Consider the following 26,815-nt stretch of genomic DNA (forward strand, 5'->3'; position numbering starts at 1 on the left):
TAGATTCAATGATCTACCTCATATCTATAGTCCCCTTTTTTCTTTCTTTTAAACAAAGCTCTGAATCTAATCTCCTTGTTCAGCTTTTGTTCTTACCATTAACAACTTGTATCCAACCATGATAAACCATGACAATATCCATAACTCATCAAATGACCCAAAAAAGAACCTCGCATCCCACTTCTTGGGAAAGTGAGTGTCATTTTCTTAAAATTACTTCCTGCTTTCTAAGGGTAAATACACCTTTAGGGGATCCTGAAAAGTAAAGTTTTGGGTTGTCAAGTCCTGGGAGAGTTAGCTATATCATTTGTCCACTATCTGCATAATGGGAATGTGCAGGGCTTGTCTCAAGGCTTTTCCTTGCTTGAGTAGTCTGTGAATCTGGATCATCTCAGCTAGCTATCTCAAAATTGTCCTGAGTAGTTCAAAGCTGATTTTTCTGTGGTACTAATCAGCTTAATGGCTTTATCATAATCCATGTGGAATCATCATTGTGGAGTCCTATCATCCTTATTAAGATTTCAATTTTGCTCTTATTTATGGTCATGGTTCCTTGCAGATATTTTTGTGCCTCCTCTGTGGTTTGGAGCAATCACAGTCTGATAACTGTCTGTCTTTCAAAACCATGAACATTCTCCTCTAGAAGAGCTCAATTTCTCCCCACCATTTGTCTTGTCAAATTTTTACAAACTGAACTTTGCTGATGCTTTCTTGTAACAGGATGGTCCTGGCAATTCTCTGAACAAGTAGCAGTAAGCCCTTCATCTCAGGTAGCAGCATCACCACAGTCTCCAACACAATGAGAGGCAGCCAGCAACTCAGACCAGCAGCTGCTGCCTCCATGATCCCACCACCATTTGTGGCTCAGCCCGAGCTGAAGCTTCCCCTTAGCAAGCCTCCTAGGCCGGCCTCAAACTCAAGATCCTCCTGCCTCTGCGTCTTTCAGTAAATGCAACCAGTGTGCCACCAGAACCAGCAACGTGTAGCTCATGCCTGAACTGGGGCCCACAAGGCCACAGGCAAGCAGCTTTTTCTGAATTCATAGAACAAACATTGGGCACCAGATGTAGCATGAGTCTTAAAAGGTCTTATTAATAAAAACAAACAAAGGGCCAGGTTTTGGGGTGAATACTGGAAGATCAGAGAAGCAGAACAAGCCACAGCCACCTCAACTCGCGAATTCCTCAGCTGATCCTGTTTCCTCAGAATGGAAGCTTCTGTGTCCTCATCTGAATGGATCTCAGCTAGACTCCTGCTCAAAAGCCTCAAAGCCTAACCAGCACTAGTTCCTAGTTTTTACACTACAACCTATATTCACCACAACCTATTTTATATCCTAAATAATTAATAGAATGGCCACTTTGTATCTTTTCAGGAGCAATTTATAATCCCAAACAAGGCAAAATTTTCTGTACTGCATCACACATTCAATCTAAAGTATCTGCATTTGAAGCAGCTAGTAAAATGTCGTCCAGGTAGTGATAAATTATAGATTTAGGAAATTGCTTACATGTTACTTCCAATGGCAGTAGTATAAAATATTGGCACAGGGTTTGGCTATTTAACATTTCCTGTGGGAGAACCATCCATTAATATCTCTTGGCTGGCTGGGAATTATTATTAGTAGGAACTGTGAAGACAAATTTTTCTCCATCTTGTTCTTGTAAGGTTATTGAAAAGACACAGTCTTTTGAATCAATAACTATAAGAGGCCATCATTTGGGTAACAGAGTAGGCAAAGGAATTCCAGATTGTAGAGAGCCCAGTGGCTGAATTACTTTGTTAATTGCTCTTAAGTCTGCTACCATTCTCTTTTTACCAGATTTCTTTTTAATAACAAATACAGGAGAATTCCATGGGCTGGTTGATTCTTCACTATGCTGAGTATTTAACTCTTGTACCATCTGTTTTAAGGCCTCTAGTTTGTGTATTGTTAAAGGTCATTGCTGAACCCATACAGGCTTGTCTATTAACCATTGTAAAGGAAGGCTATTGGTGTCTTTGAAAGATCAGAATCTGTTGTGCACTGTTCTTGTACAATCTGGCTGGGTGGTGACTGTTCTTTGTAATGATTTCTATATTTTTCTCAGAAACATGTTAGTTTATGGTTTATTTCTGATGTTTAAGGAATGTTAATCTGGGTACACTATTGTAAGAAATCATGTCCCCATAGATTCAAAGCTATATTACCTACATATGGCTTTAATTTTCTCCTTTTTCCTTCTGGCCTTATATATTCAGGCTATCTCATACTATTTTTTTTTGTTTTCGTTTCACTTGAGATAATATTCCAATCCCTAAGAGCTCCTGAAGAGGCCAATTTGTACGTCAAGATTCTAGTGCAGTTATTGTTATGTCTGCACATATGTCTACAAGACCCTCAATGAGAATGTCATTTTTAGTTTTGGTCTTTTTTCATTTATAGAAGTTTGCCAAAAAAATTCACTTTATGATTTCTCTGGAATTTTTTGGTCTCTGTTCTAGATCTGTTCTATATCCCCAAACAGTATTTTTTTTATACAATATGCATTAGGTTATTTAATTGATCTTGGAAGAGGTTTCTTCTATGATGGAGGAAGGGACTGAGCTGAATTTGTCATGATGGCCTGCAAGAGGCCCCTGAAGCCATTTCCCAATGGCAAAGGCAAGGGATTACCTTGACTGTCCCTTGTTGTTCTATATCCATTGTTCAATGTTTTTTCTTTACCACACCTTCTGCATGTTCCAGAAGGGAGGGGCATTCTGTTGTCATTGTTCCTTGAAAAAACTTTTTTCTAGAAATGTCCTTTTTACAGTCCCTTTTTTTTTTGAGACAGGGTTTCTCTGTGTAGCTTTGCGCCTTTCCTGGGACTCACTTGGTAGCCCAGGCTGGCCTCGAACTCACAGAGATCCGCCTGGCTCTGCCTCCCGAGTGCTGGGATTAAAGGCGTGAGCCACCACCGCCCGGCTACAGTCCCTTTTGGGGTGACATTGTTTACCACAATTGAAACACCTGACATTACTATTTTTCTTCAAGATTCTGGAAATCACCTCCTCTATCCATGTATCATCATGGTCATGGAATTCAATATTCATTGTATCTTGGATCTATTCCTCCAAGGGTGCTGATCTTGCCTTTAATGTCCTAATTAACCTTTTCTAATTGTGCATTAGCATTTTCAAAAAGCCAGAGTTTTAATTATTATCTGCCTGGCTTCTGAGTTTGGTATCATTCTTTTTACTGCTGAGGATAGCCTTTGTAAGGAATCAGTCGAGTTTTTTGGGGGGCCTTGTATGACTTTGTAAATGACTCAATTTTCTTTCCTACTTCTTCAATTCTGTCCCAAGTATTCAAGAGTGCCATTAGGTATAAAATTAGGGTGTGCTCATCATATAAATATTGTCTTTGTATATCAACACAATCACCTTCTCCAATAAGTTGATCTTGTGAAATTTCCATACCTCTAGCACTACTTCATTGTTCAATGGTCTTAGCCTCATCTTTCTCCTATCTCCTCCATTGTAAATGGTCACCAGACTCTAAAATAGCTATAACCAAATTTTTCCAGTCTCAAGGAATAATTCTATTACAAGTGATCATGAGTTTAACATTTGCTTCACATACAGAGCATGCATACCATATGACACTGTAGCTTCTTTGAGTCTCCTCAAATCTAACATTTTCACAGGAGTCCAACCAGCTTGTACACAGCCTTGAGTATTTGGCACTTCCTATATGGTTACAGGATAGATCAAGTTTGGCTGTTTAAAAGCCTTAGGCTGTTTCTCTGTAACCATATAAGGCAATGCTGAGATAGATTCATCTTTAAATTCCTTTGTCTGTGTCTGAATTTCTCTATGATCTGTTTTAACAAGTCTTTCTAAAACTTTTATCTTGGCATTCAATTTAACCAACTTTTTTACATGATAGAACTAAAATGATCAAACAAATAATACTCATAATTGATGCTATGTAATCCCATCAACATTAATTATCCTCCCATTTAATTGTTCCATTTTCAGATCACTTAATGTGCTATCAAACAGAGACTAAATTTCCTCCATTGTAAAATGGTTCCCCTCTTTTAATGTGTGAAAAAATTCTCTTTTAACTAATTCCCCTTTTAAGAAATCTTAATTAACTCAACAAATTTGCTGACAATGATGATTTTGATGTGAGGCTGACTGCTTCTGAGTAGAGCAGTAGAAGCCCAAGCAAGTTTCAAGGTCACTACCTAGTGTGGTAGCAGTCAGAGGTGGGGATCCAGAGAGAGCCCACAACCCACCAGGAGAGAAGAAGTCAAAGATACTCTGGCCCACATGGTGTGTAGACTCTGGCTACATGCAACTTGGGCCAGTGTCAGGGACATACAAAGCCAAAAGTGGCTTTTTAGTGAATTTGTTCTACAAATGTTAGGTTGTAACATGTAACATGAATTGCTAAACTGTCTTCTTAATAAAAAACCCAGAGCCAAATATTGGAATAAAAGCTGAAAGATCAGAGAGGCAGAACATCAAGCCACTGCTACTTACCCCTATGGAATCCTCAGCCTAAACAAAGCAAGCTCCTCTCTCCACCCTGCCTTATAACTTCCTCTTTCTGCCCAGCTCTATTACTTCCTGTCTGTCTGCATAGACCTCCAGAACTCAGTAGCTAACTAGCATCTAGCTAATCCTTGTGATTATCAGGCAAGCTTTTTTTGTTAGATTACAAATAAAATATCACAACCGGGGAGGGACAATGCCAGCCTGTAACAGTAAAGAAATTCAAAGCAGCCATAGTATGAAGCAAAATCTTCACGAATGTAAATATCTGATTTCCAAGTCAACAAATGAACATTTACGAACATTTAATTTTCATTAAGAATACGTTAAATATGAGGAACATGTGATTCATTGAAAGGTCAAATGAATAATTCAACACACAGAAATCCTGTCTGAAATGTAAAGTAACAGACTTAAGAGATAAAAAGTCTAAAAAAACAAAGAAAGAAAATAAAAAAAATCTACAAGAAGAAATATTAAGAATAATCAAGAAGACAATGCAAAGCAACATAAAACCCAAACCCAGTAATCACCACTCATGATAATTTCAAGAAGCCAAAGAAACCCAAATAGCTTACACAAGGAGATAAAAGATTTACTAATGGGAACTATAAAACACTGAACACAGAAATTGAAACAACCTAAGTATTTCCAAAGACTGCACTTTTTCATGGTCCAGCAAAATCATACAGTTCACATGGCTACATAAGTCAGTTGATTCCAATCTCTATAGAAATCCCTGTGCATTCTTCTCAAAAATACAGAAAATTAGTCCAAAATTTCATAAAGCAGTTCCACAAACCTCCAAATGTTCAAATTAATCCTCAGTAAGAAAGCTAGTAGCAAAGTTACCATAGTATTTAAAATCAAATATACTATGTTTACTGCCATAGGAAAATTAGTTACCAAAAAATGTAGTCCTTGAAGGTGAAATAAGAGCAGACACATAAATGAATGAGGTATGATAGAAGTTTATAAAGCAAAGGCCTAATTGAATATAATCCTCTGAGTCTTGATAAGGAATCTAAACAATGCTTTTCAGAAAAGAGTGCATTTGGAAGAGAACAAGCTACAAAAGTCAGTGTCCATCTACACTGTGTTTATATCCTCACAAATTACATTGTAAATTACTCATTTTAGGATTATAAAATACCTTAACATAATTCAAGAACTTAAAACCACTCTAGGAAAAAGGATTCATTTGAGCACTGATGTAAAGACAGTGACTTCCTGAGTAGTATGGAAATACTTCAGGAAATAGAGATCGAAAGTGAAAACTCATGTGTTTCACAAAGTAAACAATCAACAGCATAAAGAGGAGCCATAGCACAAAAGAAAATTCTTCCCGGTTAATCACCATCCGATTCACTAAAATCAAGAATACATAGTGAACTAGGTAAAGTTAATTTCAAAAGAAAATGGTGGCATTGCATGAGTTACTGAATCAAATAAGAAAGCACAATGCAAAACAGAAAGACTTGACAGTGTAAGAGTGTGAAAGATGGACAACAAAGCTATAGAATACCACATTCAAACACCAATAGTGGAAAGGAAGGTGAATGAAGAACACAGCATTTCTAGGATACAATCAAGAGAACAAAACTAATTTAAAACTTATCATAGAGATTGTGTTTAATGAAGGAACAGAAATTTCCCAAATGAAGAGAAAGAAATGGACATTCTAGCATGAGAGGTGTTTAGAATCCAGACAGTTATGGGTAGAGAAGAAACTTTCTTCCTCATTTTGCAGTCAGATATTGGGAAATACATAACTAATAAAACAAACAACAAGATATAATGAGAAATGATATCACTCTGAAAGTGAAAATACAACAGAAGGATGTCAGGCTTCTCATTAGCATCAAGTTAGCAGCAAGACATGGAAAGATGCAATTCAACACTTACGGGGAGCACTGCTTTAATCTAAGCACTGGGAATTCAGAGATAGGTGGATCTCTACACATTCAGGGACAGCTTGTTCTTGGAAGATAAATGGATGACAGCTAAGGCTACATAGAGAGACCCTGTCTCAAAATAAGTAAGTTATTAAATAAAAAAAAGATAAGGACATGGCTTAGAGCCAAGGTTGCTGTGCTAAGAGAAGCCATTTGTAAAACTGAAGGAAACTAAGAGCAAGGATTATAAAGTTTTCAGTGAAAACAAGTGTCTTAGCAGATCCCAACAACATCTAGTGAATTATTAGGGAACACATTAAAATTTTGATTATAAAAAAAGTGAAAAATATTGAAGTAGACAAATTCCTGATACATATGACCTGATTTGATTACTCCAAAAGGTATAAGCAATTATAGAAGACTGAAGAATCATCATAAAAATGGTCTTACACAAGAAGCTCAGGACTGGAGGGATCCTTTGCTGACTTCTGCCAAACCTTTAAAGAGCTGACAGCAATGTTTTTAAGGGTGTCTAAAATCCAGAGAGAGAAGAAACACAGCAAAACTCACTCACTGAATCAATCATCATCCTGATCATGTGTTCAATTGTGGTGGCCCTCATGTGGAATGGAGAGAACAGTTGACTTGTAACTTCCAAACTCATAAAAGAAAGCACCTCCCCAAAATAAATAAATGAATGTAATAAGAATATAAACATCAAAAGAGCATAAAATCCTTGTTAAGAAAAGATTTTAGGACATATTAATGTATAAATCATAAAATGAAAGTTTAAATACACTGAGTCCCAGGAATTATGGAACTGCTAAATACATTAATAAATAGCACAGAGAGATCTTGGTTGAAGAAATATAAATTACCAAAAGAAGAAAGAAACAGTGTTTATAACCATCTGCATCAATTGAAGGCAAGTTAAAAAATATGTGCTATTCCCCATCCCCCAGTCATATGGTTGTCATCAGGAAGACAAATATCTCAGTGTTTTTATGTTCTTTCTCATTTTATGCTTTTGTGGATTTGGGAAAGGTGGAAGAAATGGAGAGAACTCTGATGTGGTCATCATCTGTAGTTTTGAAGAGATTTGGGCAGCAGTGGTGTATCTGACAGCTACAGACATGGTAGAGTTGGCCTGTCACAGCACCTGCTACTGAGGCTGTCATTTGTTAGGAGCTGTGAGAACCTCCAGTGTTTCTTCTATACTTACACTTTTGGTTTCTTCCCTGTAACCAATAACAGTCCAAATAGACCACACTATACTACAAAATATGACTACAGATTGGCAATGAATCATGAGCATGTACAAGAGTCCGAGTGTGAATAAACAGAGGACACAATAAAATTTAGTGTGGAATATTGCCATTCAAGGACAGCCTGGTCTACAGAGCAAGATCCAGGACAGGCACCAAAACAACACTGATTATCAATGTCATGAAAAACAAACAAACGAATAAAGTACAAGAAGCAAGCAGAACACCAAATAGACTGGACCAAAAAGAAAATTTCACTTGGTACATAATAATCAGAATACTGAATGTATAAAATAAATAAGTATATTAAAAGCTGAAATGGAAAAGAATCAACTAAACAATTAACACATAAAGGCAGAGCCTAACACCTGACTTAAAGTCAAAATGTCATGGGCAAATATTATATAGTCTCTAAGAGACCTTTGATGCCAACCCAGACTACTATACCCAGTAAAACTTTCAGTCACCATAGATGGACGAAATAAGATACTCAATGATAAAACTGTCGCCGGGTGGTGGTGGCCCACACCTTTAATCCCAGCACTCGGGAGGCAGAGCCAGGCGGATCTCTGTGAGTTCGAGGCCAGCCTGGGCTACCAAGTGAGTTCCAGGCGAGGCGCAAAGCTACACAGAGAAACCCTGTCTCGAAAAACCAAAAAAAAAAAAAAAATAGAAAAAAGAAAAAAAAAGAAATAGCTGTCTGTAAATATTGTCCTACAAAAGTCACTAGAGAAATAATATAACCTAAAGAGGTTAATCACACCCTAGGGAACACAGGAAATAAATAATTCCAGACAAGCAAATTAAAAGAATAAAAATGCACACACACACACACACACACACACACACACACACACACACACAAAACCAACACTACTAACATAAACACCCCAATAACAACAACAACAACAAAACAGAAATCCACAATCATTCGTCATTACCATTTCTCAATCTCAATGATTTCAATTCCACAATAAAAATACCCACACTGATAGAATGGATGTGAAAATAGAATCCATTCCTCTGTTACATTAGGGACACATGCCTTTACATCAAGGATAAATACCAAGATCCCAGCTGGATCAACAACAGAGGGGGAGAACAAAGAATAGGTGACCATGGTAAATGAAGACCACATGAGAATAGGAAGAAGCAAAGTGCTAGAGAGGCCCACAGAAATCCACAAAGATACCCCCACAACAGAGTGCTGGCAATGGTCGAGAGACAGCCCAACTGACCTACTCTGGTGATGGGATTGCCAAACACCCAATTGTCATGCTAGAAACCCCATCCAACGACTGAGGGATCTGGATGCAGCGATCCATGGCTAGGCCCCCGGTAGAGCTCTAGGAGGAGGGTTTATATGAGCGAGAATTGTTGAGACCAAGGTTGGGTAAAGCACAGGGTCAAATTGCCAAACGAATGGAAACACATGAACTATGAACCAATGGCTGAGGGGTCCCCAACTGGATCAGGCCCCCTGAATAAGTGAGACAGTTGATTGGCTTGATCTGTTTGGGAGGCATCCAGGCAGTGGGACCGGGTCCTGTGCTCATTGTATGAGTTGGCTGTTTGAAACCTGGGGCCTATGCAGGGTCGCTTGGCTCTGCCTGGGAGGAGGGGACTGAACCTGCCTGGACTGAGTCTACCAGGTTGATCTCAGTCCTCGGGGGAGAATTTGCCCTGGAGGAGGTAGGAATTGGGGGTGGGTTGGGGGGAAGGGGAGGTTGGTGGGAGGGGGGAGAACAAGGGAATCCGTGGCTGATATGTAGAACTGAATTGTATTGCAAAATTTAAAAAAAAATAAAAATTAAAAAAAGATCAGAACTATATATTTCAAGCAAATGGACTTAACAAGCACTCAATTGTAGCTGTTATTTATTTAGCGCCGCTCTTGCCCTGTGAGAAAATGTCATGATATACGACAGAATCCACTAACAAGAGTTTTACTAAGATAAAAGAGACAGATGAGTGCTCAGGCCTGCGGAGAGACACGTGTGTGGAGAAGAGGAAGAAAGAGGCCGGGAATATGGTGCCGGCTTACAAAGGCTATTAAATTATTATGCTTTATAGAGAAAAGAGAAGGATTTCCTATCATCCTCATGTTCTCAGAACAGGGTAAGTAGCTGGTCAACTCACTGCACTAGGTACAGGTATTTATCAGAACAACACATCTACACAATTATTTACTGAGGATTAACTAGGACAGCAGAGGTACAGTAGCTCAAAGCATAGAATCTAAACAAGAAACTTCATGTCTCAGTTGGTTAATTTGGAGCTGAATAATTTAGTAAGATCATTAATTTTCTCAAAGTGAGAAATAAGCAGATTTTACTGGATGTGGACATTGTATTATTAGGCATATATAGATGTATCGTAGAAGCAAAGAATCTCTGAGACACAGACACTAAGCAAGGTAGAATCTACTGACTTCTTTTGGTTTGGAAAATCATGATGTCTCAATCATTTTGCTGGGTTCCCTCCATCATGGGATTTTGGCCCTTTCTCTACTCACTACACTTGGAATGCCATCCTCCAATGTCGACTGTTAACACCAGTCTCAGTTGTTTTCATTTAAAAGGTTTCTTGCTTCATTCTTGTGACCAAATAATCCAAAGAGGAGTTCATCCCTGAGCTCTTACTGCCTGTTGTGTTAGGTGAAATCATGGTGCCTAAGGGTGCAGAAGAAAATCTATAAACATATTTTCCAGCTTGTTTTTCACCTGAACACAGGGCCTCAGATGCATAGCCCAAGGGAAGAAAGAGTTCCAGAATTCTCAGTGGTAGTGGAAGAGGTATAAGAAAGTGCTCAGAGTGTGACAGCTCTCTGGGTTATTGTGACAGCCTCACCCATCAAGAAAGTTAGAAGCGCAGAGGGTCACAAACACTTGAGCTAAGTATAAACCTGCAGGACCCTGTGAGATCTGGATCCATCAGACTTATGTCTGAGCAGACATGTGTGTTGGTGGGATGTTTTTTTTTGGTTATTATTATCAGGATCTTCTTTAATCACAGTCATGCATATGCCTATAGCTCCGCTGAGTGTTATATCAGAATCAAAGAAGATTTTCACCATGAAGGAGATGTAACCATTGGTGTATTTTTCCCAGTTCATACTGTGTACACAGACAACAAAGTTCCACATCCTTATCTGCCAAACATTTACACTGACTTTCGCATACAGTAAGTGTTGCTGTTCATTTATGCTGTTTCAGATTTCATGTTACAAATGACCCAAGTGATATGTGTATTCAAGCTCCTATGCTTCTTATTTTTATCATGAAAAACCTTCTTCTAATCCAAAATTCCTTATTTAATTGTATGTTATTCTTCATTTATTTTCTATTCTCAAAAATGATACAATAAGTTGCTTGTTTGTTTATTGATTTTTGTTTCCAAATATGACAATTGAAATATTGGATCTTCCTTGGCCATGCCTTTACAGCCACATGTTTCTCATATTAGGTCTTCAGAGAGAGGATGGTTTTATTAAAGTTTACCTGGCTCTTCAGGACACTCTAGCAGTCTATATGTTATCATGTAAAAAGAGGTGATGCCACCAAAAGTTGTTACTATGGAAGGATGTGATGGTAGAGTAACAAGTTTGCATATACTAGATATCACTGATTTAGCAGTAAGGGTGTCAGATTTAGAAGTTGGCAATAGTTTCTTCTTGTCAAAACAGCTATGCCTGTCTTCAAAATTTTTTAGTTAAATTAATTATTTACTAATCGCTTTCTACCAGAAGTATTTTCTCTTTTACAGGTCTTTCCATGCGTTTCTAACAAGTTTTTAATCTCATTTTCATGGATGTGGTCGTAAGGAACATTGACAAGATTGTGGCCACTTAGGGTTGTTTCTTACTAAGTCAGAAATAAAATTAAGTTTGTGGTAGTGAAATATTTTTGTTACTACGAAAGAGTAATATGTGTGTGTTTCTCACTTTCCGTTACTCCCTCAAAATCTTCCGTTGTACAATACCTTTCCTAATTTTTCACACATGTTGAGGAACAAGACATGTATATATCTTAAAGTTAAAATTATTTTGTAAGGCTTCTTATTACATTCTTTATTACACTGAGAGAGTGCAGATATGTTTTCAAAGAGGGAATATGTCTGCTCTCTAATTTTCTTTGTCTTTTTCGTGCATATAATTTTTACATGCCTAGAAATGATCATCTTAATTATCAAGATTACAAAACATCTTAGCTGTGGGCAGGAATTTTTCTTCACTACTTTGGTTTTTTGTGGTCTAAATTTTTAAACAGATTTTACTTTAGGGCTATTATAACTATTCAGATGATATGATATACAAACATAAAATTATATATTAATTTCCAGATTAGTGTAAGTTTTCTTTTGAGGCAACATGACTTAGTCTAATGGAGTGCACATGATACAGACTTTACAAGACATTTTTACCAAAATTTTTGTGTGTGTCCATGGACACTCTTGCCTCAGGTCTCACATGCAGGTGAGAGATCATCTGTGAAGGACAACTTAACCTCCCACCATGTGTGTGTCGACATCAAATTCATCCCATACTCAGTTCTAGGGTTTTGCCCTAGGTGAACTATATTATTTTCCATATGACAAAACCTATTATACATGGTGCCTGTTATCCTTCCAAATTAAAATTGTTACTATCTCTAGAAATATATGAGATGAAGAACATGTCTATCCCATTGTCTTTAAATTTTGGTTGACTAGATTTATCAAAGTAGATTACCTCATATCTCCAAACATTTCTTATGTTAATAATGTGACAAAAATCCATGTATCAGAGGAATATTATCTTTTACAATTTGGATGTTAGGAGTTTTTCCTCCTCTACTATAAATATATGCCCTTTTGTGAGCAGTTTCACACATCAAAATCGAAAAGCATTTCCTTGCATCTTATTCTAAAATGCTTTGCAGTGGGATGCTTGTTTTAAAATTTTTTATTACTTCATTTATTTTTGAAATTGTAATGTAATTGGAGTATTTCTCTTTTCCTTCCTTACCTCCAAACTTTGTCACATAACTCTTCTTCCTTCCTTCCAAATTTATTGACTTTTTAAAAAATTATTAATACATAATCATAAGGGTGCACATATATATGCATGTTCCTAACTACAAACAGATCAGTCTCCATTAATGTACTCCTATGCATAGTTTTGAGGATGACCATTTGATATTGGATATTTGATGGTTTTGCTTTTCCTTGTAAAAGACTATTTCTTTGACTTTTGATTTCCTTAGTTGCCTCTAGTTCTTTGTCTAGAAATAAGACCCTATGATCTTTCTCCCAGCCACTTTGGTATATCTACTATTGTATTCTTAATTCATATCATGTTCAGGCTGACATGTTCATGAAACTTTCAGAATAAGACATTGATTATAAAATGTAAAAATTTTCAAACAAATAACCTAACTTGGAATGACCAAGATTTATCAACATTGCTTTATAATGATAACAATAAATGCTTTTATTATCTTTTTTAAGACAAATAGTTAAGAATAACACCACATAAATATATATACATATATTTATGTATATATATATATATATATATATATATTGTATTTTTGTGGAATTTAAAAAAAGTAATAAAGAGATATAACTATCAATTTCACGGAGCATAATTCAGACAGTAAAGTCAGCTTTCATGTTTCCTCACAATCTGTCTTTCTTTTGTGTATTACCAGTGAAAATATCTTGATGCCTTTCTATATCATGATTCTGAGCTCTTCCCTCCAATGCTGCCTGTGGCCTAATAATCGATCTCTTCTTACCACGAATTAAACTTCTGGGACCTTTTCTCTTCACATGGGCACAGTGAACTTTGAATGCTCTCTACATCCTTGTATGAAGGTTTATGCGGACTACATTAGTTTATATGAAAGCCTTACTTTGGTGTCCATTCTGTTGTATCCACTGTGCTTTGTTTATCCTCACTTGGTACTTTTCATTAGCATGGAGATCTTATTTGCTAGCTCCCCTTTTCTTAGGGTGTTTCACAAAGAATGTGTAATCTGCCATGGTATTTTACAACACAGCAAGAAACACCCATATAGCTAATCAGATATACACCAGCCTACCTGGTGTAAGAATGTTTTTGGGGTTTTCGCAGAAGTGAGTACTGATAGCTGTCATTGTTAGCACTATGGGAATTCTTTTATTACTTACCTCAATGTGTCACTTGCAAAAATATATGTGTCTGTCTATCACTGTATTCACATTCAGTAATAATTTGGACCATTTTAGACTGATTTTGTCTAATAAGATTAACAAATATTAATTTATCCAATGTCACTCTCATACCTAATATAATTGAATTAATAAATAATGACATCTATGTTTTCCAGTTGAAATTACACAATGCAGGGACAATAATTCCTACAACACATTCTCAGATTTCTAAACCTTTCAATATGTCTGTCCATCTTCTACAGCTATCATCCATTGACAATATTGTACATCATAGGTTACTAAAATATATTTAGGAAGAGACAGAATCTTGTATTTTTATTCTCACCATTTTTGCCAATTTTTATGTTTTTCATGTTGGTCAAAAGTTTTAAAAATTAATGTCGATGAAATATATTAAAATCCAGAATCAATTTTAACTTGTACATAGGAGATAGGATTGAACTTTCTTGAGTATAACAATAGTGAATATCGAGATCACAACATTTACGTACTTGTGTATATCATAACTTTCATTGGTTTTGAATGCAGCTGAGTGCTCATTCTCAAAATCCTAATTTCATTTTTTTTCTTTCTATTTCTTTCTTTTGGGTTCTGGACAGATCCTCACTATGCTTCAGTGATATCTTGGGCTCCCTTTCTCTTTCTCTGAAGCCATTTTCCCTGCAATGTGGCTTCTCCATCTCTGTCTGACCTCCATGTTTGATGAACTCAAGTACTTAAGCATGGCTGTGTTTCTTCTCTCTCCCATTGTCCTCTTCCAAGAAACTAATATGATGTACTCCAGGCCTATCTTAGTGATTTTTCATTTTAAAAATCTAATAATAAAGCATTCAAGCAGCAAAAAACCCACATTTTAGTATCATATATGAACTTGACATAATTTTTGATGTTATATATATAGAAAAAACAAAGATCTAACATAGACTGTTCTGATTTTGTGATTAAAGTTTTCATCCCCTTATCATTGCTTAGTGGTTGGAGGCTTTGAGCACCTCTGCTATCTTTACATGGAAAATACAACAGCGATTATGAATATAATATGCTTATAAGACTACATACATGTAAGAAATTCTCAAAATGTATGCATTCTATGTGTGTACATATATACATATACATACACACACACACACACACACACACACACATTCAAATCTTTTCGTTAGGAAAGATAACTTGGTTTCCACTATTTTTCTTGGTTTCCACTATGAAGGACTTTTATGCCCATTTCCCTTCCAGTACATGCCTTTCTTTACTTATCATTTTGGTGTGTCTGTCTGCTTTTTTGGTGTTGAAATGCTTTCATGAATTAAGTGAGAACTTTAGTACAGTGTGTTTTGATTATATTCACTCCAGCTCCCACTCTTTCCATATGTGCTCCTTTATAATAACCCTCCTGTTCAACCAATTTGACATTTCTTCTTTTTCCCCAAAGAATCCTGTCTATGTTGTGGTATTACTCATAAAACTGTAGCCTTCTCTCAACTATGGTAAACCTACTGGAGTTCAAAGCTTTGATAATAACTGACTATCACAATATCTATCAAGGACAAAATCCCCACGGCTAGTGGTGTGATTTCACACAAAACTCTCTTCTCTATGCTTGAGGTTTTTTTTTTTTTTTTCTAGCATGAGGTTTTGCAGCTCTGGTGCCCCTGATACTATGCATTTGTATCTACAATTACTCTGTTCTTTCTGGAAAATAATTTTCTTTTAATTATCTACAACCTCTGGAAGAACACTGAGATTTTTGCGCCTGAGAATAATGTGTGTTCCGCATCTGAAGCTGAGCATTATCCAGTGCCTCATTCTCTCCAAAATGATCAGTTCTGTTAATTTACACCTACAAGCAGAGGTTTCTGTGACAAAAATGGATCAATGTTCTCATCTATGGTTTGAAAAATAAATTATTAGGAATCATGATAATTCTACATCTGTTTAGCATAATAATATTTTTTATCTCTCCTTGGGCTTATAGTCCCTATTGTGTTTCAAATAACCATGCTATGAATGAATTTCTTCTCATGGAACATGTCCACATCCAAACAGAAAATTATTTGAATATTCGTGTAACATTTCTTTTCCTAATGCATCAAAGGGCATGTCTTATTAGGTCAGTTATTTTTGCATCTTGCAGGGCTCATAACTGGATGATGTTAACTAATTTTTATTCCTGGTTTGATGTATACAATTTAGTGTTTAGGGTATTCACCAGAGGAGAATTTTGGAACATTATTTAAGCCAATAGAAAACCTTTCTTATCTAGCCTGCAACTATACTGGGTGATCAGAATCCCAGGGTAGCATGGAGACTTTCTCAGGATGAGCTTTTAAGTACAAAAAAAAAACCATGTTCTGTGTTAAAATACATCAGTTAACAAGAACAGTGAGCAAGAATTCAAACCAGAGAAGCAAAATGCAAGTTTAATACATTTAGAGTCTTTCTGAAAACTATGTGTGTTGTTTTCATTTCATAAGGTGGTGCTGTCTATTTGCTGAGCTTTACATCCTGAATGGCACTTCCACCATCCAGTCAGTTGTGCTAAGTTCTGGAGGCCTACTAAGGACTGGGGCACTGCTACAATCACCACTGTAGTCCCAGAGGCCCAATAATACTGCATATACAAATTATATATATATATATAATTTGTATTTTATATATATATATAATATAATGTTATAAATCATCCCATTAGGCTGAATATCAGCTACCCAATAAGGTAAAGTGTGCAGGTTAAATTTGGGATATTAAATTTCTTTGTCCCTTGTAAATGTCCTATTGTTAATTAAGGCTAGCCCCAGTCACTATAAGTATGTCAGTCAATGGGCTGACAGTCTGTTTAATTCACCACAATATGAGTAGAGAGAATGACCTTGTAGGGTCCTTAACTGATTAGCTCCATTGTCCCTTTGGCCATTCACTTGACATAGAGGATATCACTCTACTTAAGCAAGGTGAAATTGGTGGTGGACTCAGAAGATGGCTGGGTATCTCAGATAATTCAGTGAATACCCTGTGGGGAGAACTGGAATGCCTTTAGTGACTTGATAAGGGAATGATTAAAGAGTTTTGTCAACTGCTTGTCTCTGAGCCTTGGAAGAAGGTGGGGAATTCTTGCAAATATAATCTCATGGGTAGTTAATCCCTCCCTATATGGGAAACAGTAAACTGAGGCACAGTAAAGGAGAAAGCCTATCCACCTTTTTCTAGATGTTAATGAGAATTTTGTTGGAGTTTCATTTGATGTCCTGTTCATTCTTTCTGCCAGCTCAGAACTCTGAGGTCTAGATACACAGTGAAGTTTCTGCTCTATGTCTAAACCATAGCTATTATTTAAGAGGGTTTGAGTTATGAAAATCAGGATATTGTTGGACCCTATTGCTAGAAGGCAGTCAAATTGGAAACACTCATTTATGTCTGATCTTTTTAGCTATTTGAACACTTTTAGTCTTTTAACCACTCAAAAACGGTATCTTTAAGAAAGTTGCAAGTATTTTTCCCTTCCCCAGCAAGGCAGATCTTGGTTGAAATCAGTTTTTCCAACATTTGACAGGGTGTTGATCTTTCATTTGGATCCCATCCTGGGTAAGGACTCTCTGTTTTCGATTTATTTTAACACAATCCTGGTATATGGCTGAGATATACCATGCTTGTGTGTCACGTATATTTATAACAAACATTGGTCTGAACAAATAAGAAGGTTTTGTAGTACCCAGGGGAATAGCCTGGTAAAGGTTTGTTACCAGAATCCAGCTAGTTATTTCTGAGAGAATGAACTTTTCCTCTGGTACCTTCCATCAATACATAGGTGATGGAGGAATGTCTTTCTGTATACTACAAATATGTGTTGTTCTGATTGGTTGACAAATAAAGCCATTTGGTTTATGACAAAGCAGCTTAGTGGCAGTGGGAAATGCAAAGAGAAAGACAGGAAGAAGGCAGGGAGAGACACCAGCGAGCCACTCAAGGAGCAACATTTAATGGGACGGGGGTAAAGCCACAGAATATGTGGTGATACATAGATTAATAGTTATGGGCTAATTTAAGATATAAGAGCTAGCTAGCAAAAACCTTGAGCTATGGCTATGCAATTATAAATAATATAAATCTCTGTGTGTTTACTTGGGGGATGCAAGTGGGAGAGATTTGCCCCAACTGCCATCAGGTCAGGACCTAGAAAACCTCCTGACTACATATAGTTTTGTACTGACCATTTTTCTTTACCCTGCAGTCATAGGTAGCACTGTTTTTGGTATGTGTCATCAGAACATCAATAAGTTTAGTGTCAGCTGTCGGACAGTGAGTTAAACTGTGTGTCCATGGAGGACAGCAATTTCTAGGGAAGCCACGTAGTCCATAGGAGGGCCCAGATTTTTTAATGTCCTTTTTTTCCAGCAATAAGAAGCCATCTTTCTCTATAGATCACACAGTTGACATACCCACTTGTAAAATCATATCAACTGATGGTCCATGTATATAGTAGTGGAGTTTCCTTTTCTCCATATGATATACTGGGCTAGAACAATCAGTTCCTCTTTCTGGGATGAGGTTCCTGGTTTAGGCACTAATAATTTTATTAAAAGTACATATTGCATCTCCAACATTCCTGGTTTCATCATTCATCTGGTGACAGTCTTGTCTGAGCAGTAGTAGGTCATCATCAGGCAAGAGGGATAGCTTGATTCATGACAAACTGTACTCAAGTTGGGGCCAGGAGTAGAGTCTTGTACTGGGTCAAACAGTCATTAAACAGTTGATGATTTTTTTTCCTCAGTATGGCTACAGGGTCCAATCATTTGGATTAATGTATCACAGGGAATTTCCATGGTCCCAACATTTGGGTAAAACCCCTTTGTCTTTTTTGTCATGGACTGGCAATGAAAAGGTTTTGGGGCATCTGGAAGTTCTAGAGCTTGAGCCAAAATCAGAGATATGTTTAAAGTCTTGAATGTCTTTCATTTAGTCTCAGTCAAGATTAGGGTCTTAGTTCTCCTACTTTGTGCTTATGTATAGGCATTGCAATTTCCACAAACACTGAAATACCCAGCTGCACCCAGGATTTCTGGGATCTGTGCTTTAGTCTTTGTAGTTGGAATCTGCAGTTCTGTGTGGTCTGTAATTTCCTCAGGTATGGTTTTATTCAATCTCTGCAGTTATAATTTTAAAATACACCAGTTGGTTCTGGCCCTGGTATTTGCCATTGAGGAGATCAACAGGAACCCTCATCTTTTACCAAACATATCTCTGGGATTTGACTTCTATAATGTCCCATACAGTGAGAAAAACATTCTTATGAATGCTCTTATTTGGCTCACAGGCCTGAGTAACCTTCACAGTCTTCACTGTAATTATAACTGTTTAAAGGAGAGAAAGACAAGTGCTGTGATAACAGGACCATCGTGGGTAAAATCTGCCCATATTGGGACACTGCTTCAGCTCTACAAATTTCCACAGGTGAGGAGTTGTGTGGGATAAAAATGCAGATCTCCTTTGCTGACATTTCAGGTGTGTCCATAGGTAAAAAGTTATAATTGGATTAGTTAGATATCAATGACAACTGTCCAGACAATTGGATATTGACCTCTATTTCAGTCACTGCAAAAAGAAAGGGGAGGTTGCAGTACAAAGAGGATTAATAAAAATAGAAAATAGGCCAGTAATTTTCTGAAAACTTCTCTCACACTAATTTGTCTTCAAATCAGGGTGAATTCTTCATTTTGCTACCATTTCCACCTGTTTCTGCAGAACAAGGATTGTGCGTAATGCCATTGTTCTTTCTCTTGATTCCAATTTTTTTTTCTCTTCAGTTCACTGTTGGTCCTTTTGAGCCTATCTTCAGTGACCGAGGTCAGTTTACTTCTCTCTACCAGATGGCCCCCCAAGGCACAACTCTGTCTCTTGCCATGGTCTCTTTGATGCTTCATTTTGGCTGGACCTGGATTGGGCTGCTTATGCCAGATGATCACAGAGGGACTCAGTTTCTAGCAGATATCAGAGAAAAAATGGAGAAAAATCAAGTCTGCATAGCTTTTGTTGAAATGATCCGAAGCACCTGGAATTCATTTTCATACAAATACTGGAAAAGTTTTGGCATCATCCAGGAAACATTGGCCAATATTATCATCATTTATGGTGACAATGATTTGTTACAAGGTTTAATGATAAATCTAGGGCAACAAATTTTGACAAGAAAAGTCTGGGTCATGACCTCTGAGTGGGATGTTACTAATATCGCTGATTATTTCTTGCTGGATTCATTCCATGGAAGTCTCATTTTTTCACAACACCATGAGGAGGTGGCTGAATTTAAAAATTTTATCCAAAGAGTTAATCCTTATAAATACCCAGAAGACAATTACCTTCCTAAGTTGTGGTTTTTGTTCTTCAAGTGCTCATTTTCAGAGCTGGATTGTCATCTTTCGGAGAACTGCCAACCCAATGCTTCCTTGGAATTACTGCCTAGACATATGTTTGACATGGTAATGAATGAAGACAGCTACAATACATACAAGGCTGTCTATACTGTGGCCCATAGTCTCCATGAGATGAGTCTTCATCAAGTACAAATGCAACCATTTGGAAATGGGGAAAGATTGGTGTTCTTCCCCTGGCAGGTAATATTCCTTCCATTGTATTAGAGCATCAACAATGTGAAATTTTGACAGTCTTCAGAGGCACCAAACTAGGTATTACATATTTCAGAATTTTACAAATAGTATATGTATGTATACATTCATATATGTGTGTGTGTGTGTATTTGTGTGTGTGTGTGTGTGTGTGTGTGTGTGTGTGTGTGTGTGTGTCCATCCACAGGAGATTCTTCACGTGTTTTCTTATCTTCCATGTCAGTGCACATCTTTCTGTTCATGTTGCTGAGGAATAAGTTGCTAGTGGCAAGGAGGAAATGATTTTAATGAATATAAAAATTGTGTCACAAATATCTGCACAATTTTTTCATTGTAATGATTATACCAGAAACCTAAGAATTTTCTTAGTGAAACAATGAAAGCTCATTATCCCAAGTTGATAGTACATAAATAATTTCTTTTAACTACTATTTAGTCATAAGTACCCACATTTTACTTAATGAACTTTGGGATGAACCCTGTGTGTAAATGGATATAGCTCTCTTTTAAATAAATTGAGATTTGCTTCAATCAATACTCACCAATTCCATTCCTAAGTTTGTATAGAAGATGTACTTGAAGCTGTGTGTTCCACAGATGTAGAATTGTATCCCATTTACATAGGTCACCATTCCTGATCTTCAATCATACCTACATTATTATCATGTCCTACACCACAGATTATGAACATTGAGAGTTATTCTATAATCCATTGGTGGTCAAACTCTCAGATCTACATTAAAACATGTTCTTGCATCACTTTCAGCTTCATCCTTTCTTGAAGAATGTCCACACGGGAGCCAATATGGCTTTAGAACAGAAACAGAAGTTAGATGATGATAAGTATGATATTCTCAACTTTTGGAATTTTCCAAAGGGTCTTGGACTTAAAGTGAAAGTAGGAAATTTTTTGCCCAATGCTCCACAGAGTCAACAGTTAACTTTATCTGAGAAGATAATACGATGGCCAGAAAGATATTCAGAGGTGGGTTATATATTATCTCAATGCATTAAAGTTATCATAATAATACAAATATATCCTCCAGTATAACAACTTCTACTATAAAATTTCCAGTAGTCAAAGACCAAAAAATAACTACTAAAAGACAGTGCTTTATAATCCCCTGATTATTTAAAAAGGACTTTTTAAGCTTTAAATGTCTGCTAATATTCAGTGGTGCATGGGTTAAAATTTGTCAATTTGAAACAAATTAAGTACACCTGAGAAGTGGTATATGCAATCCTCATAATATCTCACAGGACACTATAATGTAGAAAATCTCTACATTCACAACAGAAAACTGAATAAGTTATATTTTCTTGCTATGATCAAACACCATCACCAGAAGTGACTTTTGGAAAAAAGAGTTTATCTGACTTATGGTTCTGGAGTTTCGAGTGTGTTTTATACTCAGGAGGCATGCCAGTGTGTCGCATCTGTGGAGAGATGGGTAGGAAGCTGAAAATAAAATGTCTCAGTCCACACACTGGAGGCATAGAGTGAATTACTGAAATTAGGTGAGGGTCATACATTTTCAAAATCCCCAACCACTGTAATAATTGTGCTAATAAGTCTGCAACTCTCAAAGTTGCAATAACTCTCAAGATAGCACCACCATTGAGCAAATATATAGTTACATATCTGAGTTTATAATTGCCACTTTTCATTCAAATCAATACACAATGTCTCTATTAGAATTCCTTCACTGTATCTAAAATTTGAGTAGTTCATCTTGATTCCATGCTTAAAATTACAGATGATAAACAGTTATCATTTCTTTTATCCACCCCTTGAATTGAAATACTATAGCGCGCATGTGTTTATGTTATTACTTTTTCTGCTATTGAAGATACATACATACCTAATGTAACTTAAGCAAGTGTTTCTTTTGGATGACAGTATGAACCTTCAGCCCTTATCTTTCGCAATTTATTGCTCTAGGAGCATGAGGTTTCCAATGACATCATATTCTCAGTCAATAGAAAAAAAAGTGAATACAATGAATCACCTTTTTCTCATTCTTAATTCTGAGAAAACAGCCTACAGAATGATGATGCTCACTCTTAGAGTAAATCCTTTAAACTTTTCTTTAGAAACACTCACAGGGATGCCCAACAATTTGTTTACATGGTGATTATAAGTCCTGTTAAGTTGACAAGCAAGACTTACGATCATAGTGGAAATAAAAGTTTCTGAATGCATTAGAAAGCAAGCTCAGAGACAAGATCCATCTGGAAGAACCGCGTGACCTTTTAGGTCATGTCTTCTATGACCTCCGTGCATCAAAATTGTCCCTACCTCATTATGATCCAATCTGTCTAATAATGGGATAATACTCAGACCAATTTTGCATAGATCACAGATGCTCAAATTCCTTTTCTACTTTTATAGGAATAAAACTTGCAAATTAATTATGATACTAAAAATATTATTGAGACTTTCTTTCCTTTTTGGTGACAGGGTTTCTCTGTGTAGCTTTGTGCCTTTCCTGGAACTCACTTGGTGACCAGGCTGGCCTCGAACTCACAGAGATATGCCTGGCTCTGCCTCCCGAGTGCTGGGATTAAAGGAGTGTGCCACCACCGCCCGGCTTGAGACTTTCAATAAACCATGAGAATTTGTTAACTTTGCTCAATTTTCTCTCAGATTCCTCATTCCGTGTGCAGTAACAGCTGTGGTCCTGGATTCAGGAAAATTACCCTAGAGGGCAAGGCTGTTTGCTGCTATGATTGCACTCCTTGTGCAGACAATGAGATTTCCAATGAGACAGGTAAGAATAAATCTTCCAGGAATGGTTCCACATTTCTACAGGATTCTGCATTATCTTAAAACCTGAAAAAAATCTAGAAAGAAGTCAGAAAAATGTATTCTTTCTCTTATTTAGTATATGAAATGTTCATCACCATGTCTTGAAATAGTGCAGAGTAGGCACAGAAATTTATAATTGATTTACATCTATGATCAATTTCAGCTATTGTTTCCTGCAGGAAACACCTTTTCTCTGTACTAATCAATATGCTTTATTTCCCCACATAATTTAACACATAGTAATAAAGTGTGCAAATTGGATGTTTCCCTAACCGTATTTTAATAATGATTAGAACTCACCTAAATGTAGGATAGGTTATTTTAATAATGATTCTTCCCAGCAAGAACAGAAAATTAGCAATTTGTGTTTAATATCCCCACTATATAATTCTTGACTGTAGAGCATAACTAAAATTTCAAATTTCCTTAATGAATAGGATTATATCCATTTTTCTGCTCCAATTCTGATAAACCGTATATAAAACAATATCCTCAAAGCAGTTCCAACGGTCTGTTACTGAGAGTTGTATCAAGACCTAAGAGCTGCAATGGAATATAGAATCTCCATTTAGAAGAGTAGGTCATGAACATATTCACAGCATATTTCATTGGGAAGAAAAAATCTTTAAAAGCTCATATTTCCATACCTAATACTAAATTTGTGACCAGGTTTATTTCAATTTTGAAATTTTGAAATGTTTTCTACTCTTTGAGAATTTCATACTATGTATTTGGATCATATTCATACCCTCCCAAATCTTCCACTTTCCTACCTAACTTCTTTTCTCTCTTGTTAAAAACAATTAAGAAAAACTCATTGAATTCAGTTTCTGCTATCCAAATACACTTTGGAGTGCAATCACGGATGGAATATGAACTAATTCCTACTGCCACATTCCTAAAGTTTAAAGTGTCTTTCCATTATAACAGCTATGAGGTCAAATAACTTCTCAGTTAAGTGTAGTATTTTATGCCAACTCTCAATACATAATGATATTTGGTCTGCCCTGAGGTTTCACATGTTATATGCATGGTGTCAAACCTCAAATTTATATATTCAACTGCCCAGCTGTGATTGCAAGTTTCTACTCCCTTGAAGTATTTCAGGACCTCTGACTTTTACGTTTTTCTGCAACTTCTTTCATGGATTTCCCACACTGAGATGTAAAAGACTGTGCCCTCAAGCTTTTATTAAAAACACCCAAACTTTTAGTGAATATGCATGCACAAATTCACACACACACACACACACACACACACACACACACACACTCACACTCACATTGTTGTTTTTCTTACATGTATCATTTGCCTTTAGTAAGGAATGTAGTTATACATGTTAGTCCTCCATTAAAACTTAGAAAACTAAAACAAAATGAACACCTCCACATAAAAGAGAAGGAAATAACAGAGCCTGAGTTTATATCTTGAAAGTAGGTCCTAAGAACAGATATAACAATGTGTCACGATAGCTGAAGGAAACATTATTTACAAGGTAGATAGAAATAAGTTTTATTCTACTAAAATGAGTTCAATAATATGTTAATAAAATTTGTCAACAAAATAAAATTGAAAATCTGGTGATTAGTTTCTTTGTAAAATCATACAAACAATGACAATGGAAATCTGGCGTGCATAAATCACTGTTCTTGTACTTCAAATACTATAACACTGTTTAACTCATACCCTAAAACTTTCTCAATAGTTCTGTCCTTTCCCAGTTTGAATGACGACTATTCACTAGTGCACTAGTCAAGCCTGTAACAATGTAGTAATGCCTATTCATTAAAGCTTCCACAGAGAAGAGTCAATATCAGATAACAGGAAGCATTTTATAATGATAAGAAAATTGAGACCCTATGTTTAGGAAGAGTATTTTTATGAAAATAACTTCAAGATCATACTCCCTCTTTTGCACTAATCAAATTAATAATGTGGTATTACTTATGATGTGGTTTCAGAAATAAAGTATGTTTATGTATTGTAATTCAGTGTTCTAATAACTTCCAAAAGAGATACACCAATAACACAAGAGGCCTGAAGGTATATAAGAGAGAAAACTGTAAGGTGTATTTAATTTACATCACTATAAAGAAGATGGGTTGTATGAGAAGCTACTAGTAATTGATAACTACTAACAAAAGAGGAATATCACTTTTTATTTAAGGTTGTGGACTCTGAAATGTTGCCCATATTCCAGTTGTTGCCTCCAAAATATGTAAATACTACCATCACTGAATAGACTCAGTGAGGATTACAGTGTAAAAAGAAGAGACAAGAGAGCACATTAAGTTGGGAAGTAAAAGTGGGAGAAGTTGAAGAATGGAGCAAGAGGAAAGAGGGCTGAGTTGGATCAACACACTTTATAAGTTTACATAAATAATAACTGAAATATCAGATAAGGAAGTTGGGTGGTATAAATATGAAAACGTTCACTACAGTGTTTGTGTTTCTTTGTCCCTGAGAAAACAGGAAAGTGATATAGATAGTAGTTTTGTCCAAAAGTACAGAAAAATGGCTTAGAATAAAAGGGATAACTTCAGCTTGGATTAAATCTCACCTCATTTCTGATCAGATATGGAAAAGTGCATGAAGTGTCCAGAGACTCATTATGCAGAGACGGAGAAGAAACACTGCCTCCAGAAGGCTGTGAGCTTTCTTAACCATGAGGACCCCTTGGGGATGTCTCTCACAACCATAGCTCTGTGCTTCTCTGTACTGACAACTGTGGTTCTTGGACTCTTTGTGAAGCACAGAGACACTCCAATTGTCAAAGCTAACAATAGGACCCTTAGTTACACATTGCTTATCACACTCACTGTCTGTTTCCTATGTTCCTTGCTATTCATTGGCCGTCCCAACACCACAACCTGTATCCTGCAGCAGATCACATTTGGAGGTGCTTTCACTGTGGCTCTTGCCACTGTGTTGGCCAAAGTTATTACTGTAGTTATTGCCTTCAAGGTTACTTTTCCAAGGAGAGTGGTGAGGTGGTTAATAATATCAAAGGCTCCGAACTTCATCATCCCCATATGTACTCTGATCCACCTTGTCCTCTGTGGAATCTGGCTAGGGACCTCTCCTCCCTTCCTTGACCAAGACTATCATGCTGAACATGGACATATCATCCTTGTGTGTAACAAAGGCTCAGATTTTGCCTTCCATGGAATACTGGGATATCTCTGCTCCTTGGCACTTGGTAGTTTTATCATGGCTTTCATGTCACGGAATCTGCCAGACACATTCAATGAAGCCAAGTTCCTGTCATTCAGCATGCTGGTGTTCTTCTGTGTGTGGATCACATTCCTCCCTGTCTACCACAGCACCAAGGGGAAGGTCATGGTGGCTATGGAAGTCTTCTCTATCTTGGCTTCTAGTTCAGCCCTCCTCGGGTTCATTTTTGTCCCTAAGTGCTATATTATCTTAATAAGGCCAGATAAGAACTCAGTTCATCATATCAGGAACAGGCCACATTCTAGAAAGAATAACCTTCTCAAAACCTAG

The 26,815-nt window shown here is 36.7% G+C and overlaps 1 protein-coding gene across 1 annotated transcript; it reads left to right on the forward strand.

The window, feature by feature from the left end:
- The first annotated feature begins 118 nt into the window (after nt 1-118).
- Nucleotides 119-26,815, forward strand: LOC131903683 (vomeronasal type-2 receptor 116-like). Its single transcript, XM_059254406.1, has 7 exons — nt 119-192; nt 10,700-10,867; nt 19,030-19,330; nt 19,684-20,490; nt 21,269-21,487; nt 23,150-23,273; nt 25,887-26,815. Exons 1-7 carry the CDS (start codon nt 119-121, stop codon nt 26,813-26,815), a joined length of 2,622 nt encoding a protein of 873 aa, XP_059110389.1.

Source organism: Peromyscus eremicus, chromosome 1 (assembly GCF_949786415.1).
Source record: "Peromyscus eremicus chromosome 1, PerEre_H2_v1, whole genome shotgun sequence".
In the NCBI taxonomy this organism is placed as follows: domain Eukaryota; kingdom Metazoa; phylum Chordata; class Mammalia; order Rodentia; family Cricetidae; genus Peromyscus; species Peromyscus eremicus.